The following is a 17,523-nucleotide window of genomic DNA, read 5'->3' on the forward strand; positions in this document are numbered from 1 at the left end:
AGAAGAAGGTGGATGGTTGTACTCCTCCTCATTGAGAGGATGAAGCGTCTTAATACCTCTTTTTTTTTTTTAAAGATCGGTCGTTCAATTTTGTTTTAATAGAGTGTTTTCTCTATTGACTATTGTCAGGTGAGAGTTAATAGAAATTAAGATAATATTTGTCATAAAGAAATTAATGAGCGAGAAAATTCTTAACAGATGAATAATCTGGCTAGTAATATGGATTTTTCTTACATTAATTAATCACAATTATAACTTGGATTTCATTAAATAAAATGAAGTCTATTTAAAAAAAAAAAAAAAAAAAAAAGGTCGACATCTAATAGAAGGAGGAAAATGTCAATGCCCATATATAAGTCTTTTGCCGACAACATAGATGGTCATTAAAAATCAATCGATGTTGTTTGCTAAAAGACGGCACCATTCTTCCAAGAAACTTCTCCTCTTCTTGTCTATTAAAATAAATAAATGTCATTTTTTCATTTAAATTTTGTTATTCTCAATTATCGTATGTGTTATATTTAACATTCATTTAAGTAGTTAACAGATACAACCATTTAAAATGAACTACGTAATATTACATGCCATTTAACTCTTATAACATTAAGCTGATTTAAATGATTTGTATATTAATAAAATTAAGATCAATAAATAATACCACTTCATTTAATCTTAAAGATTGGTTCTAATTGCAAAATCCTTAATTTTAGAGGCATATATTCTCCCTCAATCTAAGATTGAACTTTTAAATACAAATAATTTTTATAAAATTTTACTACATACAAATAAAATCGCGTACTAATTTACGTGTCAATACTGATTCTTTCATATTTAAAATTTAAATTAATACTATTTTTAATAAAATTTAATTTTTAACAAATCACATTAGATTAATATATATATTAGTACATAATTATATTTATAACTAAATTTTTTCATTTTTATATACCTCCTCGCATATATGAAATGCCACACCACGTGCCTCGCATGTCGTAAACGATTTATGGAAAAATGAAAAATAATTTATATAATAATAATAATAAACTATTGTCACCGTCTCTACAAGAAATCGACGAGATGCTGCCCCGTGACTCCGTCTTCAAAGACCGTTCAACGGCGTGATTGTCCGTTATAGTACGAAATTAATATCTCTTTAGAAAAAAGGAAAAGAAAAATAAAAGAAAATAAAATAATACCAAAAAAGAAAGAGAAAAAGAAATAAGGTACTTCTGTCATCTCTCTCCCGCACAGATCTGCTGGCTTTTCGCTTCCTGGCATCAAATTTTCTGTCTTGGCTACCAACGCTCGGAACAACACAGTCATCCAAGGTCAGCTCCCCCCACATTCACAGCTTAAATTTTCTCCCTAATTTACCCTTTATTCATGTTCTGATTTCGATCCGTGCCCTACTTTATGGTTTACAATTTTCGATTTTGTCTGTTTTCTTTTTTTCATCTGCTCTTTTGTTTTCCTCTTTGACGTTGCATTTAATCTCTTTACTGATTTTCTTGTGCTATCTTCTTATGGATCTTGGAGAACATTGTCTGTTCAATATATGTAGACCTAAACCTAACCCTTACCATCTGTTTGGTTTCCGAGAAATGCTTGGGAATACAATGGTCTGGAAAATAAAAGAATGGATCTCGCCTCTATTATTGTCAGGGTGTATCTGGGTTAATGAATGCCGTTTCTTAGCATTTTGCTTGATGTGCTTGAGAATTAATTGAATGTCTGTTTTCATTCACTTAAATCTTGTTACTGCGGAAATTCAATTTATAGTTTCAAATATATGGAAATATATATATATATATTTGTATATATGTATGCATGTATATATTGTACACGCAGATACACAAGCTTAATGATATACATACATGCAATGTATTTCATGGTTTATACTTGGTTTGATTGAAGCTTACCGTCTTGTTGTGAAGGTTGATTTGAATGGAGGGACTTGGGGGCGACAATGCAGCATCAACACCCGTGAACATATTTTGGCAAGATGTGTGGAGGCGGTACCAGTATTTTCTGGATAAGACGACTCCACATGCAGTCTATAGATGGATTGGGACCCTTGTTGTAGCGTTGATCTACATTTTGCGAGTTTATTATGTTCAAGGGTTTTACATTATCTCATATGGTCTAGGGATTTATCTGCTGAATCTTTTGATTGGATTCTTGTCACCTTTGGTTGATCCAGAGATGGAAGTTTCAGATGGGCCTATGCTGCCGACAAAAGGTTCTGACGAATTTAAGCCATTCATTCGCCGGCTTCCAGAGTTCAAGTTCTGGTAACTGAACAATTTTCTTGTTGTCCGGTTTCTGTTATCAAGTGATGTGGTTCTGGCATATTAAAATTTCAACGCATCCTTAGCAACCTATAAAAAGACATTCTTGGTCATTGCTACTATTATTCTGTTCAAAATCTCTGAAGTTTTTTGAGTCTTTTTATGCATGCTTTTTATGCTTAAGGTCATATCATATTTCCCTTGCTTGAAAGTTTTGTTTTCTTTTTCAACAAAATATAACTCCTCTTGTATATCATATTACACATCTAAGGTGACTTATTTCCACATGACATCCAATGTGGCTTAAGACTTCTAGTTTGCTAAACTTGTTTGCTTAGACTTAGCTTTCCCATTACTGATTTACGCATACGGAATGGCTGCCACTTCTCTTTACATTGAATGCTTTAGCTAAATGGTGCAAGGTGCATGTGCTGGTAACTTCCATCAAGTTTGCACTTGAGACTTATTTTTACTAAGGTTTAAGGTCACTCTAAATGATTAGGTATGGACTTGGGCTCCAAAGGTGGACTTTAGTGTGTAAATACTTGAGTATAGGAAAGTGTTGAAGAATCCCACATTACTTGGGAAAGAGAATTCTTGCCTTCATAAGGATTTCAAGGGGTGTGAAATGTGACATTTGACTAGCCCTTTTATAGTATGACTTTAAATATGGCTTGGACTTTCTATTATAACTGGACACCCTTGGAAATCCCTATAAGGGCAAGAACTCTCCTTCCCAACAATGTGGGATTCCATTCACCAATCTTCCTTTTTTTTTTTTTGATAAATGAATTCACCATCTTCCTATACTCAATCAAGGGTGTTACATTGGGCCTCAAAGGTTTCCGAATGTTAGTGTTTGTCATTATTATTATTATTATTTATATAAGTAAACGATTATATTGATATGAATAGGCATCGCCCAAGTACACAAGATGGTATACAAAAGGTAACTCCTATTTAGGAAGAGGAAACAGAAACTAGAAATTCATGAAAGTTGAGGTCATGAAAATCTACAGCTGTGGCCCATAGAAAAAGAGTGCTGACAGAAAAGAATCTAAGTTCTTGTAATGAGCGATCCTTGTTTTCAAACATCTGGTTATTTCGCTCCTTCCATAGGCACCACAGAATACATATCGGAAGCATTTTCCACACCGCTGAGATTTGTGGAGACCTAGTAGATTTGTCCAACTGGCTGTGAAAAAGAGTATTTGTTGTTATTTCTGCACTGTATCAGTGGAGTTGACCATACTGTAACTCCTAAGATTGTCTTACACGTGGTTTGAGTAATTGAAAGAATGACTCATTGAGAGTTAATAGCATGATGCTAAAGGTTTAATCAAGTGTCCTAGGAGGGCCCAAACAGCAGCTGTCTGAAGCTGTGGTGGTATTGCAGAATTTCCGTAGTGGCCTAAGCTCCATTCTCTTGAGTTCTAGCATGCATACAATACCCCGTTCATCCAAATAATGCATGAGTTCTTATTTAATTTACTGACAAGCACTCAAGTTCCTACTTAGTCTTCACTGTGTAACGTGATCATTGCATTGAACAGATTTTAAAATTAAAATGCAAGGAAGATCAGTTTGTTTTCTCTTCAAGAAGTTGATCGATTGTGAAATTCCTGATTTTTTAATTCAACTCGCAATCTCAAAATCTGTCATAAATCTGCCTATTATCCATGATCAGCACTTAGGTTCAAATCCTCGTGGGTGCAAACAATCTCTAGGGGTTATTGAACTGTGGGATTTTCCCCTTGAATTGCTCGAGGTGCACTTGCAGGAAACTCTTTACCGAGGGCTTGTGCAACCCTAGGATTAGTCGGGATGTTGTTCTTGGACATCCGGTGCCAATATAAATAAATAAATAATTAATTAATTAAATTAAATCTAAAAAAAAAATGATCATCACTTATACAACCTACAAAAGCCTTAACAAAATCCTTGCCTTTGGTTTTTCGCCATGTAGTAAGGGAAGACCTAAGCGGTAGAATTTGTCAACTTGAATTCCATGTGTGAGAACCAATTTCCTGTGTTTCTTGCGGTTGATCCAGTTTGCCCAAGAAACATTAAGGAATAATCAGAGTCGTTACGAAAGGGAAAATTTTCATCTCATGGATATCATGAAGAAAAACTCACCTTTGCTCAGTTTAGAGTTGCACAAAAAAATTGCTGCCTCTAGGGATCTCTTCTAGGTTTTGAGGTTGGCTGTTTGGTGTGAAAACTTCTCAAAACGTACTTCTGTGATATTGCAGCAAGAAAAAGAAGAAGATGCTTTGTTTATAGAACCCAGGGTTTGCTGAGAATCTGTATAGAATCGTAGGAGGGATTTACTGGTATGTTTTTTAGAGATATAAAGAGGAAACTTGATCAAAATCTTTGTATTTTCTCACTTTGGAAGGACTTTTATTAAAGAAGAAAAGAAAAGGAATCCTCGCTTTAAAAGGGCAACAGATCTTGGAGATGGTTCTTAGGGATTATCTTCTTGGCTTTTGATGAAAACTTGAGGAAATAGTTTGCCATAGGGGCTGACAGACCTGGCAGTGGAGAGGATTAGTTAATAAACATGTTTTAAAGACGATTTCAATAGAAAACCTACTTGAAACACTTTTACTGCATATTGTTACATTGTGCCACTTATTTGAGTCAATTTTTTTTTTTTTTTATATTTTAATGTTACCCATGTATGACGAAGATGGGTCCACATGCTGGACTTAGTACGGTAGACATTTTCCTAGTGAAGAAAATAAGCATTTTTATCACATGAACTATTAGGATTTCGATTAGGATTAGAATTGACATTCTCTCTCTCCCTCAATTTTGATTTATTGGATTGTCACATGTAATGATTTAATAAAGAGTTCAGTCTTGTTTGAAAAATTCTTAAAGTTTACGTAATAGCCCCCCCCCCCCCCCCCCCCCCCCCCCCCCCCCCCCCCCCCCCCCGCGCGCGCGCGCCGCCCCGCCTTGCCTTTCCAAATGCTGGATGCATGTGCAAAACTTGCATATATAAAAAGTAAGAATATACATTAACCTTGTATTCATTGCTGCATCCTGGTTATCAGCATGCAAGGCTAAGGATTATTATTATTATTATTATTTTTTATATGTAAATTATTATTTTTTACTTATCGAAATCGGTAAGAATTTTTTTTTTTTCGAACAGGCCTCTTGTTTTTCATTTATGACTGTGTTACTCATATTTATGCATCTACTTTCCTTTTGCAAGTATAGATATCTCCTCTGTCTCCCTGGTTCAAAATTTCTGGTTGCCATCTCACACTCTGATGTGAGCATAGGGTTATATAAAGTTCCATAATGATGGATATCTTGTACACTGTTTGTTCTAAGATGTCAATACTTGTATTTGCAGCTGCATATAAATTTAATAGTTGTGACTGAGAAATAAGCTGTCCTATTTGTGCCTTATCTTTTTTGTTGCTATATCTTTGTGATGGCGAAAACTATAGAACAACAGGACAAGAAGTTACTTTCCTCTGTCTTGCCCATTCTTATGATGAATAAAATCTTGTTTACCGATAAAAAGAGTTACTTTCCTCTGTCGGACCTTGATTCTGACTTTTAAGTACTTTTAACAAAGCCATATGTCTAGATGTGGCAGATGTTGGAGAGGTCAGTGCTAACTAGAAAAAATTGCGAAGGATTGTATAAAAACAACCTAATTGATCAAATTTGCTTCCTATGGGCTGATGCATGATACTTCCTTGAAAGTTGGGTAAGCTTGCAATTTGCATTAGTCATTCCTGTATCTCTTTAGCCACTGGAATTATGTGAACTTGCTCGGCTGATATGCATATTTCTCAAGTTACCAAAGCCTTTCCCCAATTTACTAGGGATGGCTTCACAAGTATTTTTGTTCTGAAGATGCATTCATTGGATAATATTTTCTGTTTGCTGTCATGTACTCCTTCAGGTACTCCTTCACCAAAGCTCTGTGCATTGCTTTTGTCATGACCTTCTTTGCCATGTTTGATGTTCCTGTCTTCTGGCCCATTTTACTTTGTTACTGGATTGTTCTGTTTGTCCTTACAATGAGGCGCCAAATTGCACACATGATCAAACACAAATATATTCCATTCAACGTAGGGAAGCAGGTGAGATTCATACGGTTCTAATTAACTTTCTCTATCTGGACTGACCACTTATCCTTAGAAGCAATTTTGTTCCTTTGTCATTAGCTTGTGTTGCTGTAGGAGCAACCTTTCCTGTAAATGATTTCTGGCGGTTGAAAAATTAACTTTTTATCATTGACAGAAATATGGCAAGAAACCTTCTGCGAGTGGCGGTGGCTCCCGTGGTGACTGAACTTCTTCTAATTTTATTATGATTAGGGCAAATTCACCTGATGGCCAAAAAAAAAAAAAAACGAACAAACAAAAAAGGAAAGGCTTAGGGAAGATTTAGGATAGTAGATTTCTTTTTTGTATGGATTGTAATATGAAGTTCAATTGTCTTGTTTTTTCATGATACCAGAAGAATTGCCGATGTTGCAGGGAGACTTTTTATTGTCCATATACAATTAAGATTCAATTATTACGTTTTTCAGATGACTGTTAATGTATCTGCATCTGCATGATGCAGAATATTTCCACCCTTGCATTGTTTCCTCTGTTATTGATAGCAGATTCCTATGCTTATATAAATGTCTTGCAAATGAAAAGAGAGTCATCAATGTAGGATAGGAGTTGTATGGCCTATTCGCTTTTTTCACAAACTCTTTTCCCTGTTTACACTTGCAGTCGAATAATAATTGATTATCGCCGTATGAAAAGATAAATACTTTAGCTACAAAAATTTTTTAAAGTAAATATACAAACAAAAAAATGTTAGATTGTAAAATTATTTTTATCTTAAAGTTTTGTGTTTTCATGATTTTTGTTAAATAATTTTATTCATTAGGATTTAGTGGATGCCTAAATATTCAAATATGAGTTAGAATAGAATTTTTCAAAATAAAATTGTTTTAAATTCATGATTTAATTGTTCTAATAAAGTACCAAAAGGCATTCTTGGATCCATCTTTCTGATGTATGTTTGAAATTGGGCAACATGGCGCATGGTCAGTCGTCTCTAATCCTCCGAAGTGACAATTATTTAATTACAGAAAAATTTTAAGTGCTTTTTCAGTTTTGAAGCAATGGGAACTTAATTAATTATTTGTCAACATAAACAAACGGACCGGACTGGACCGGTCTGGTAGCAAATTTTGGATCTGTGCGGTCATGGCGCCCCCTCCCCGTACGACGAGACCCCATTGGTACAGTAACAACGCCATTTTCTTAGGGCTTTTCAAATTTCAAACGGCGCTATTAATAAATAGCCGTTGGAAGTTTGAAATTTGAAAGAAAGAAAAAGTAACGGTCCGGGCTATGACTATTGTTTTTTATTTTGTTTTGTTTTGCTTTTAGGATAGCATATTTATAAGCTCCAAGAGCTTTCAGATATCTCTCAATACTTTACCGTAACTTTCGAAAGTCAAAAGCACTTTCCCAGAGAAGAAGTTGCAAGTAGCAGTCGAGGCGCTCGTTTCTTAGCACCGTCTTCATCAAGGTTACGTTTTTCTCATATGCATTGTTATTATTGTTGAATTGTACCTGCTACAACATTCACACTGCATTAGATAGCATTCTAGAATGAAAGTCTGTAGGTTTTCAAATCGAGGCCCTCTTTCGTCTGTGTCAAGACTATGTTTTGTTTGGCTGCTGAGAAAACTTTTCAAGTGTGAAAGACAAAGAAGGGACAAGCTCAAAAATTATTTTAGCTTCGGTAGCGTTTTGCGGTTTGTTCGAGTTGAACTTTTGCATTTGCTTCTCAGGAAAGAAACAGTGCGCAAGCGTTATCTCTGCTTGTGGCCCATTCTAGTTTCATTACGTACTTCTTGTTGGAGGGATAAGAATTATGTTTAAAATAATTTAAATATCATCTCAGCCTTTTTTCTCAACAAGTTCGCTTGCTTTTTCAAGGTCTGTATTGTTTGGTACGCATGATCATTGCTTTTCCGGGTTCTTTTTTTATTTAGGCCATTGAAATTTTGAATTACAGGTACTCCCTGTAACTATACGGTGGTCAAGAACTATAGTTCTCTTCCTTTTCTACGATTCTGTTTGGTTTTGGAGAAAACTGTGTGATCTAATTTCTATCTTTGGCTGTTTCGGGAAAGCAGAATAAGTAGTTTTATCTTATGAATGTTAATAATATACATCAAGTCGAGCAGAATTCCCAATTTTCATGGAAACAGAGCAAATTCTTTCACTCTGTTTTATATTTCTTCTCCTCTTCGACCCAGAAATCTATCCTTTCGTATTGTATTTTGCAATGGCCAAATTTAGATCTCAATAGTATAATAAGTTTCTTCGATTACATTCAGGTTGGTGTTTGATCCTTGCAAATATGAATGACCTTATGACGAAGTCATTCATGAGTTACGTGGAACTCAAGAAACAGGCAATGAAAGACCTTGATGCAGAGCCGGACATCGAGATGGGAAAACTTAATCCCTCTGATGAACAGAATCTCTCGCTGTTTTTCGAAGAAGTGGCCGGAATCAAGGCTGATATGGAAGAAATCACCAATCTTCTTCTTAACCTTCAAGACCTGAATGAAGAGACCAAGTCCACTCACAGCGCTAAAGTTGTTCGAGGGCTAAGAGATAGGATAAACTCAGACATGGTCACCATTCTTCGGAAGGCGAAAAACATCAAAGCAAGACTAGAGACGCTCGATCGCTCTAACATAGCTAATCGCAAGGTCTCGGCAGAATACAAAGAAGGAAGCCCGGTTGATCGAACAAGGATGTCGGTGACAAATGGTTTGAGAATTAAACTGAAGGAAATGATGAATGATTTCCAGTCATTGAGAGAGCGGATTGTGAAAGACCACAAAGAAGGTCTTAAAAGGAGGTACTATGCTGTGACTGGAGAGGAACCAAGCGAGGAAGATATTCAGAAGATGATTTTGGGAGGTGGACAGGTGAAGGTCTTTGAAGGGAAGGCAGATTTGGCAATGGAGAATAAGGAACGGGACGAGGCTTTGAAGGATATACAGAGGAGCTTGACAGAGCTCCATCAAGTCTTTCTGGACATGGCAGTTTTGGTGGAAACACAAGGCGAGAAGATCAACGACATAGAAGAGAATGTGGTTCGCGGTGGCACCGACATTAGGGGCGGAACCAAAGGGTTGTTTGAAGCTGAGCAGTTGAAGAAGAGTAGAAGGAAATGGCTTTATTGGATGGTTGGTTTGGTGCTGGCTCTGTTGTTGGTATGCCTCATTTTCATCATAGTATTTTGAACTCCTCTCCTGAGTTCAAAAAATGACTAGAATGCGTGATTCTGATTGCTGGGACGGAAGAAGAGTATGGGAGGTTTGTTCTGTATGGTGGGATATCAGAATATGAGGGGTGATGTTTGTATTTGGCCTTGCATTCTGATACTTGTGTCATTTGGACGGCTATCTGTGATGATATCTCTTCATCTTCGATTTGGATTTTGTGGATGGTGGTGTTCTTCTATTGAGGAGGCTTGTTAGTTGGGTCTTTCTTCCTCTATTTTTCTTTTCATTAAAATTGAGACTCCTAAATTATTGAGGCTTCTTTTCATATATTTTTTTAAAATTTGTTAATTAAAAAATGTAGCTTACTGGATTGGTGGGGCTTTGGGTCCACATTCTATTATGTCGAGAATCTGGTGAACAAGAATGGGCTTTCACAAGGGACAGACTTTCGTACCTGGCCCATGTCAATTGGGGGTTCTCTGTAAAGAATGAGAAATGATATCTACACAACATCACAATATATTTTACAACACGTGTTTTAAAGTGAGGGTATTTTTATAAAGTGATGTTATTTTTATAAAATATTTTACTAAAATACCCTTTATTTGTAATGTATTGTAAGAAGTGATGTGTGTCTATCATTTTTCGTAAAGAATATGAGAAAACTTTGGATCTGAAAATTGGTAGACCAACCGACCTAGACCGATTGGGCTGGTTCCTAATCGGGGTCCTGTCCAGGGCAGCGGTTCAAGACCCGTTCCTATATTGTGCAAACTGGCCGAAATCGATCTAGTTTTGGACCGGTTGTGAAAAAAAATATATATATAAATAATTTTTAGTATATTATAATTTACAACATAAAATTTAATCTTAATTTAGAGAAATATTTTAGACAAAAACTTGCAAGAAAAAAAAAAAAAAAAACTAGCAAAAGTTCCCAAAGCATTTTTAGCGAAGCTGTTGAGGGGGAGATACCCAGTTTCGTCTCTTAGAGCGCATCCTCATTAAAATTTGAATTGTTTTTATAAAATAGTCTCATATTGTTGATTAAAAAACATTTTACATTTTTCCTATAGTCTAAAAATGGAAGGCCACTTTCATTTTCCAAAAATTACAATATTACTTTCTCACTCATACTAAAGTCGCGAGATATGGGAACACCAATATGCAGGAAAGAAACTGCCCTCTCCATTTCATCACCCGAACTCCCTCTCACAATCCCACTCCCAATCTATAAGTTTTCTCAAATGATTTTTTTTTAGGCTTTTGATTTTTCTTGGTTTCATATCTATCGATTTCTCAGTTGTTATTATACTTCAACACGGATGTAGAAGTGAGATTGACAGTTAAGGTTTGCTTGATAACTCTATTTTTCGACGATTGAAAGTCCTAGTAGTCTGCTTGATAACTTTGTTTTATGTCTCCATGATAACTTTGCTTGATTTTCAGTCTGATTGAAAAATCATTTTATGTCTCTCTTCTTTATAAGGTTTGAAGTTGAGTTTGGTTTCAGTGTGGCATATTTTCTTTTGCATATTGAGTGAATGTTCAAATGAAAGAGAGTGGGTTATATATTTGGGGGTTTCCCCCTTAATGTCAATTATTATTTTTATTTCTTGGGTTCAAAGTTGATACTTTATATCGGTTTCATTGGGTGGGTTATGTATTGGAAGGATATATTATATTGTTGGTTTCATGCATGTTGGCATTGTTGAGAAGTTCTAATAAACAAATCAACTCTAGATGCAAAATAAGTATGTTAGGGAGGCTGCAAGCTGGGTTGAAAGGATAGGGCTGAGATAATAGAACTTAAAAGGAAGAAGATGGAGATGGATATCATGAGTTTGAATGTTGATAACATGAATGGGATGCAGCAAAAATACTTCAAGTCACTTCAAATGGAAATCCTAGAGAAATATAGGAATGAATTGAATCAAATGTAGCACGTGGAGTTTCTGTTTTGCACACTTGGTAATATATTATTCATTTTAAAAATATTTGGTAGTTGTTTGTTTGGTTAATATATTGAAGAGTTGATGGTTTTGCACACCTGGAAATCAATATTTGCTATTTTTGGTAAATTCTAAGATTAGCATTGCTTAATTTTGAGCTTAATTATGTGTTTTGCGGGAAGTTCTGATTTCGGATTTGGTTGTTGAATTTTGATGGAAGACTATTTTTTAGAACTTCATGATAGATTTCTTTCTTTTTTTGGTCTAACATCGAAGATTTATGTGGGTTTTTGGTTTAGCATAGCATATTTGTGTAACAACTCATGTGGATGTATTTGGTTTTTTTGTAACTGCTGTTATGTGTAATCTGGGGGTTTCTTTTTGTGCTGCTATACACGGTATGTTGTTAGACATGAACACTAGTATGTTGCTAGACATGGTAATTGAAATGTTGGAAGAGCAAATTTATGTAGGTGTTTTTTGTAATTAAGATGGTGATAGAAGTCCAGATTTATTGTAAGTGTTTTGTAATTAAGAAGGTGTTTTCTTGTAGGTGTTTATGTAGGTGCAAATTTTTTGTTGACATGAATTATGCTAGATATTTAGTTAAGATATTTAGTAATTAAGAAATTTAGATAGATAAAAAAAAGAAATTTAGATAGAATTTTATATGAGTTTAATCTCACCTTTTGGTTATTAGGATTAAATGATTTTTGAAAATATGAGTTTTTAATATTAATTTAATTATTAATAATATTAAATTGGTCGAATTATAAAATGTGATAAAAATAATTTTTTTAAAAAAATTAATTTAATAATATTTTATTATTATAAAAAGAATGAATAGTTAATCTAATATGAAGATTGAATTTTGATAGAATAGACGAATATAAAAAAATATTGGAATAGATAAATTTGATCAAGTCAATGAGAATACTCTCAAGTGCCATTTATATACCCAGGTACTGTAGAAGGGCAAAAAACGCTTGGAAAACAGTTAAGCCAAGTCTCCTAAATCCTTTTTTCTCGTCAGACAATTCTGCTTCTTGCTTAGCACAATCATGCCATCATTTGCGTTTATTATTAGCAAAATTATGGGCTTCCCACCTTCTGAAAATAGTGGTAAAACTCATGCTAATATCGGTTTATTTGTTTTGTTATTACATATGGATTTTTCAAATAAAACAGAAAAATCCATCGACGTTTAACCTTTAAATGATTTTTATGGTAGATTTTTTCTTCTAATAGCATAGTTTTATTACAACAGATTTTTTTTATAGCAGTTTTTTATAATAATTTAAAAAAAAAAATAAAATTGACACTTGATTAAAATCAAACCGAACTGAATCAGAATCAGTAAAAATAGAAGAAAAGAGGTAATCAGCCCATGATCGGTTCTTAAAAATATAAAATTGATATATACCAATCTGATCTCAAAATTTATATAAAACTGAACTGAACTGGATTAATTATATCTCTAGACTAAAAATCACATGGACAACTATGTACTAACAAACGGTAGTAGCAATCTTCGTTGGCTTCATTGTTCTTTGATCTCTCTCTCTCTTAACCCACTCTCACAAAAAAATATCACACAACATTTCTCGATGCAATATACAAAGGATAGATATATGATATTTGTAGTTTTAAAATGTATATTCTTATATTTTTTTTTTTAAATTAAATAAATTTAAGATTCATAAAAAAAAATTATTATTTTAATAATATCCCTACTTTTATCAAAGAGAATAGGTTGGACGTCCACATTTGAAAACCGTATATAGCACTGATTCATCAGTCGTAGAAGATTCTAAGCACCTTTATCTTCTTTGACCCGGCAATTGATCTAAACATTCAAAAAAGAACGTACCTTTATCATTAGAGCGTGATACTTTTACGACAAGTCACATGCCTTTGAAAATTATGGCTAAAATAGGAGACTCAATTTACGTAACTTTTATCATTCATTTTTGAGTTCCACACCCTTGGTTTTAAATGTGTAAGAATATTGAGAAATGCAGTCATCGTCCTAAATTTCGTCTAATACTCTTAATTTTCTGATGTGAGGTTTACCCAAAAAATGCCAACATGTTTTTTATATGACATTTGACTTTCATAGATGACCACCAATATAAACACTTGACAGGATAAGAACAAAAAAAACCCAACACACGTATTTCTGGAAAGAAAAAATAATAATAATCGGGAAGAGGCAAAGAGGCCCAGAGGGAGCGTATTTTGATGACCAAGAGCCTCAGGAAGGGTAGAAAAAACGCCGGAGGACAAGTTAAACAGTTTCGATACGGAAGTTGTTTGGCGGCTGGCACAGGAAACTCCAAACAGCCACCCCATCATTGCGAGGCGACACTCTCAATGTCCCAGCATAATCCAGCCCAGCTAGTTGAACACAAAAATCTCGCGGTTTCAAGAATTTCGAGTGCATTTTTCCGTTGTGATAGGCAATGGATACGTTGCGGGAGGATGAGGAAGAGTACAGCTGGAGAGAAGTGAAGCTGCCTAGTCTGATACCCATAGTGCCAGAACCAGAGCTGGAGAGAGAGAGAGGGGAGAGGAGACGAGGCCGGGACGTACTTATAGCTGTGGATCACGGTCCTAACAGCAAGCACGCCTTTGATTGGGCTCTCATCCACCTCTGCAGGCTCGCTGATACCCTCCATCTCATCCATGCTGTTTCCAGTTAAGTAAATTGCACATCTTTTCATAATTGTTCGACTTGATTTGTTCTATGATTGTAAATTCTTGATTATTAATTTTTGGGGTATTCGTTTCGTTTGGGTTTGTTTAGGCGTGAAAAACGAGGTCGTTTACGAGGTCAGCCGGGGCCTTATGGAGAAGCTTGCGGTTGAGGCTTTTGAAGTTGCCATGGTGAGCCATCTTCTTTAATTTGCTTATTTTCTGCAATTAATTCCAAAACAAAAAAGTACGAAATGCCATGTAAAGATACAGATGTTAGAGTTTCACCTTTGATTGAAAATTAAGGTACAAATTTAAGTAGTTTATCACTTAATTTGGTTGAAGCCCACGAGTTAAGCTTTTGCGGAAGGTGGTCTCCTGACATCTATCTTAGGTCGACATCTAACGGCCCAGCTTCTACACTTCTCTTTAAAAAAGAAAAAAAAAAAAGGAAGAGAGAAAAGAAAGGAAGAAAAAATGGGAACCCTGGGTATCTTACTTTCTCCAAAACGATCCATATTTTGTATGTTAAAGTCATGCACCATCAAACTTTTTCAATTGGTTTAGCTATGATGAATTCTTGGTATCCCTTGCCATTGCTTTGATGAAAGCTTATCAAAACTGATCCTGGGTTGTTTCTAGTTTCAATCTAAAAGGTTTAAGTGAGACGTGTAAATTTTCTCGCATATAATCAAGAACTTGTTTGGATGCTAAAAAATTTGGTCTTTTTGTCACACTGAGTAATTGAGATTTATCTGCTACGCCCTGTAGATAATCCTATCGTTGCTTAGAGATTCGACCTGATATTTTTACCTTTGAAGTTTTAATTTTTAGTTACTGCCTCAGGGACATACTCGTCTTGGCTAATTTATGAAGTGGCACTTCCCTCTAGTGAGTCTAATCTACCAGATATGCTATGACACTTACATGAGAATTATTTCTTGTAGTCACTTATAAAAAATAATAATAATAATAATAATTTCTTGTAGTCAAACTGTCACAGTTTGATGCACATTTGGCTTCTCATCTCCAAACGAGTTGTGCAGACGACTGAATCCTCTTCCACTTAGAAACCCCAGTTCATACCTGAAACTCCTTTGGCACTGCCAAAAGTAAATCGGCTGTACCTTACCACTTTGCAGTTCAGTTTGAATCTAATTTATGCACAAGTAAGAACCTTATATAAGCAGACTTTCCATCCCCCGCATTTTCTCTGTTGCTTTAGCACTCTTCGTTTGATCATGTTCTCCCCTCATGCTGCGGTTATCCCTAAGCTTAGAAGAACCCCTAAGGGGTTGGCTCAATTGGTAAAGGCCTTGGTCTTGGTGGTATGCTCCCTCCAAGGTCCAAGGTTCGAATCCCACTGGGTGCAAACAATCTCTTGGGGTCATCGGACGGAGATGTTTTTCCCTTAAATTACCCGAGGTGCACTTGAGGGAAATTCCTTGCCGAGAACATGTGCACCCCCGAGATTAGTCGGGACACTGTTTCCGAACACTTAGCGCCAATAAAAAAAAATCCTTAAGCTTGGAAGACTGATATATACTGTATCTACGCAAATATAAGTTATCCCCAATTTTCCTGGGATTATTCAGGACTTCGTTCCTTCCAGTGTTTTAATTATCAAGTTTTGATGTTCTTTGTGGAATAGGTGAGGACTGAGGCTCGGATTGTGGAAGGGGATCCTGGTAAGGTAATTTGCAAGGAAGCAGAAAGGTTGAAGCCTGCCGCAGTGGTCATGGGTACCAGAGGCAGAAGCATTATTCAAAGGTTCATCCTCCCACCCCACCCTCTCTCTCTCTCTCTCTCTCTCTCTCTCTCTCTCTCGCTCTCTCTCTCACAATTTTGTTGTTGTTGGGACTTCAGTGTACTGCAGGGAAGCGTGAGCGAATATTGCTTCCACAACTGTAAATCAGCACCTGTAATAATTGTTCCTGGGAAAGGTATTGTCTCTTACTAATGAAATCCTTTCCTTATATTTCCTTTAGAGTTTTAATTCTCAAGTATTTATAACTTGGATTGGCAGAAGCTGGAGACGAGTCATTGATCTAGTGAAATGGCAAACAACTAACTGTATGTTCCGAATGTTGTGGTATTCAACAATAGCTTGCTTGTTGTGGATAGTTGTAGGTTTTCTGGACAATACAGTTTATTATTTTGTGTGAGCTCATTGTATAAGAGTGTTAATGGCACGTTTAGCATGTTAGGTTATTTATGTGAATTCACTGTTGCTATCTAGAGACAATTTGGAGTAATGGATTTTGGTTTCATTATAGCAAATTTGCAGGGCATAGTCCCGTATCTCACAAACATTGAAATTTATGATCTTTAATTTTTGTGACTACCATTACTTAAATCCAACAGCTTGAACGGCACTCTTTCATAGCCAAAGAAAAAAGAAGCGGTCTTTTAAAAACCCGTCCTCTGTGTGGATCAGATCAAGCTTGAACATAAATGATCATTTCTGTAGCTAATGAAGTCTATGTCATCTTTTATTCAGTACAGCTTGACATGCTAAAGCCTTGCATGGAATTCATAAGTCTAATATGGCACAGACCAACGTGTATGTTATAATTGAAGACGAAACTGGAGAACGGTGGCCCGAGAAATAGTTTGGTGATACTACAAATATAGTCCTAATCAAGTCCTTGCCCTTTGAACTCTTCAATCGTATTGTCTTAAGTTCTGTGAGGTTGATAATTCATAAGTTCGACTACATTATTGTTATAAACTATCTTGAATTGTATGATCACATTTATCTAGTCGTCAAATGCATAGTACATAGTGCTAACATAGTACTAGCATAGTGAGTTGGTCGACATATGCATAGTGCATAGTGCTAGCATAGTACTAACATAGTGAGTTGGCCGACATATGCATAGTGCATAGTGTTAGCATAGTACTAGCATAGTGAGTTGGCCGACATATGCCTAGTGCATAGTGCAGCATAGTAAGTTAGCATAGTTCCCTTTGTACGCCTATATATATCGTTGAATTCTTTAAGAAATTCATAAGTTTCATAACCTTTCTGAGTTCTATCTCTTTCCCTCTCCTTTTAAAAGTTTTATAATACGTTATGGCTCTCTCTTTTCTATAATTTCATAACACGTTATCAGCACGAAAGTTTTGACGATTTTGAAGCTAGTAGTCCTCAACTTTAAGTAAGTTTTTCAATATATTTTTATATTCCTGATTTATATATGTAAAAAATGTCAAATCTTACAAAATCGGAATTCATTGCTCTTGACATTTCTGAAAAAAATTATTTATCTTGGATCCTTGATGCTGAGATCTATCTGGAT

At 35.4% G+C, this 17,523-nt stretch overlaps 3 protein-coding genes across 4 annotated transcripts; all 3 read left to right on the plus strand.

The window, feature by feature from the left end:
- Positions 1–1,170: 1,170 nt before the first annotated feature.
- Positions 1,171–6,899, plus strand: LOC122313132 (protein RER1B-like). Its single transcript, XM_043127876.1, has 4 exons — positions 1,171–1,328; positions 1,935–2,291; positions 6,220–6,400; positions 6,561–6,899. Exons 2-4 carry the CDS (start codon positions 1,945–1,947, stop codon positions 6,609–6,611), a joined length of 579 nt encoding a protein of 192 aa, XP_042983810.1. The 5' UTR covers positions 1,171–1,328; positions 1,935–1,944; the 3' UTR covers positions 6,612–6,899.
- An 800-nt stretch (positions 6,900–7,699) lies between these two features.
- LOC122313131 (syntaxin-112-like) lies at positions 7,700–9,993 on the plus strand. The gene is made up of 2 exons (XM_043127875.1): positions 7,700–7,856; positions 8,674–9,993. The coding sequence occupies exon 2, from the start codon at positions 8,697–8,699 to the stop codon at positions 9,591–9,593; it is 897 nt and encodes a 298-aa protein (XP_042983809.1). The 5' UTR covers positions 7,700–7,856; positions 8,674–8,696; the 3' UTR covers positions 9,594–9,993.
- Positions 9,994–13,688: 3,695 nt separating this feature from the next.
- On the plus strand, positions 13,689–16,993 carry LOC122312437. Of its 2 annotated transcripts, none has more exons than XM_043127044.1 (5): positions 13,689–14,224; positions 14,334–14,413; positions 15,873–15,991; positions 16,088–16,164; positions 16,722–16,993. In XM_043127044.1, exons 1-5 carry the CDS (start codon positions 13,990–13,992, stop codon positions 16,793–16,795), a joined length of 585 nt encoding a protein of 194 aa, XP_042982978.1. In that variant the 5' UTR covers positions 13,689–13,989; the 3' UTR covers positions 16,796–16,993. The 2 variants fall into 2 exon arrangements, with proteins under 2 accessions (XP_042982978.1, XP_042982979.1); XM_043127045.1 differs by lacking the exon at positions 16,722–16,993 and adding an exon at positions 16,248–16,501 and having other exon boundaries at positions 13,694–14,224.
- The last annotated feature ends 530 nt before the right edge of the window (positions 16,994–17,523 follow it).

The sequence above is a fragment of the Carya illinoinensis genome, chromosome 6 (assembly GCF_018687715.1).
Source record: "Carya illinoinensis cultivar Pawnee chromosome 6, C.illinoinensisPawnee_v1, whole genome shotgun sequence".
Lineage (NCBI taxonomy): Eukaryota > Viridiplantae > Streptophyta > Magnoliopsida > Fagales > Juglandaceae > Carya > Carya illinoinensis.

Excerpts from the sequence above, each read along its gene's own strand:
- LOC122312437 (XM_043127044.1), top strand. The coding sequence starts at position 13,990 with ATGGATACGTTGCGGGAGGATGAGGAAGAGTACAGCTGGAGAGAAGTG. Across the intron at positions 14,225-14,333 it reads TCTCATCCATGCTGTTTCCA|GCGTGAAAAACGAGGTCGTT; the intron begins GTTAAGTAAATT and ends GGGTTTGTTTAG. Across the intron at positions 15,992-16,087 it reads GGCAGAAGCATTATTCAAAG|TGTACTGCAGGGAAGCGTGA; the intron begins GTTCATCCTCCC and ends TTGGGACTTCAG.
- LOC122313131 (XM_043127875.1), top strand. The coding sequence starts at position 8,697 with ATGAATGACCTTATGACGAAGTCATTCATGAGTTACGTGGAACTCAAG.
- LOC122313132 (XM_043127876.1), top strand. The coding sequence starts at position 1,945 with ATGGAGGGACTTGGGGGCGACAATGCAGCATCAACACCCGTGAACATA. Across the intron at positions 2,292-6,219 it reads CTTCCAGAGTTCAAGTTCTG|GTACTCCTTCACCAAAGCTC; the intron begins GTAACTGAACAA and ends GTACTCCTTCAG. Across the intron at positions 6,401-6,560 it reads CATTCAACGTAGGGAAGCAG|AAATATGGCAAGAAACCTTC; the intron begins GTGAGATTCATA and ends TATCATTGACAG.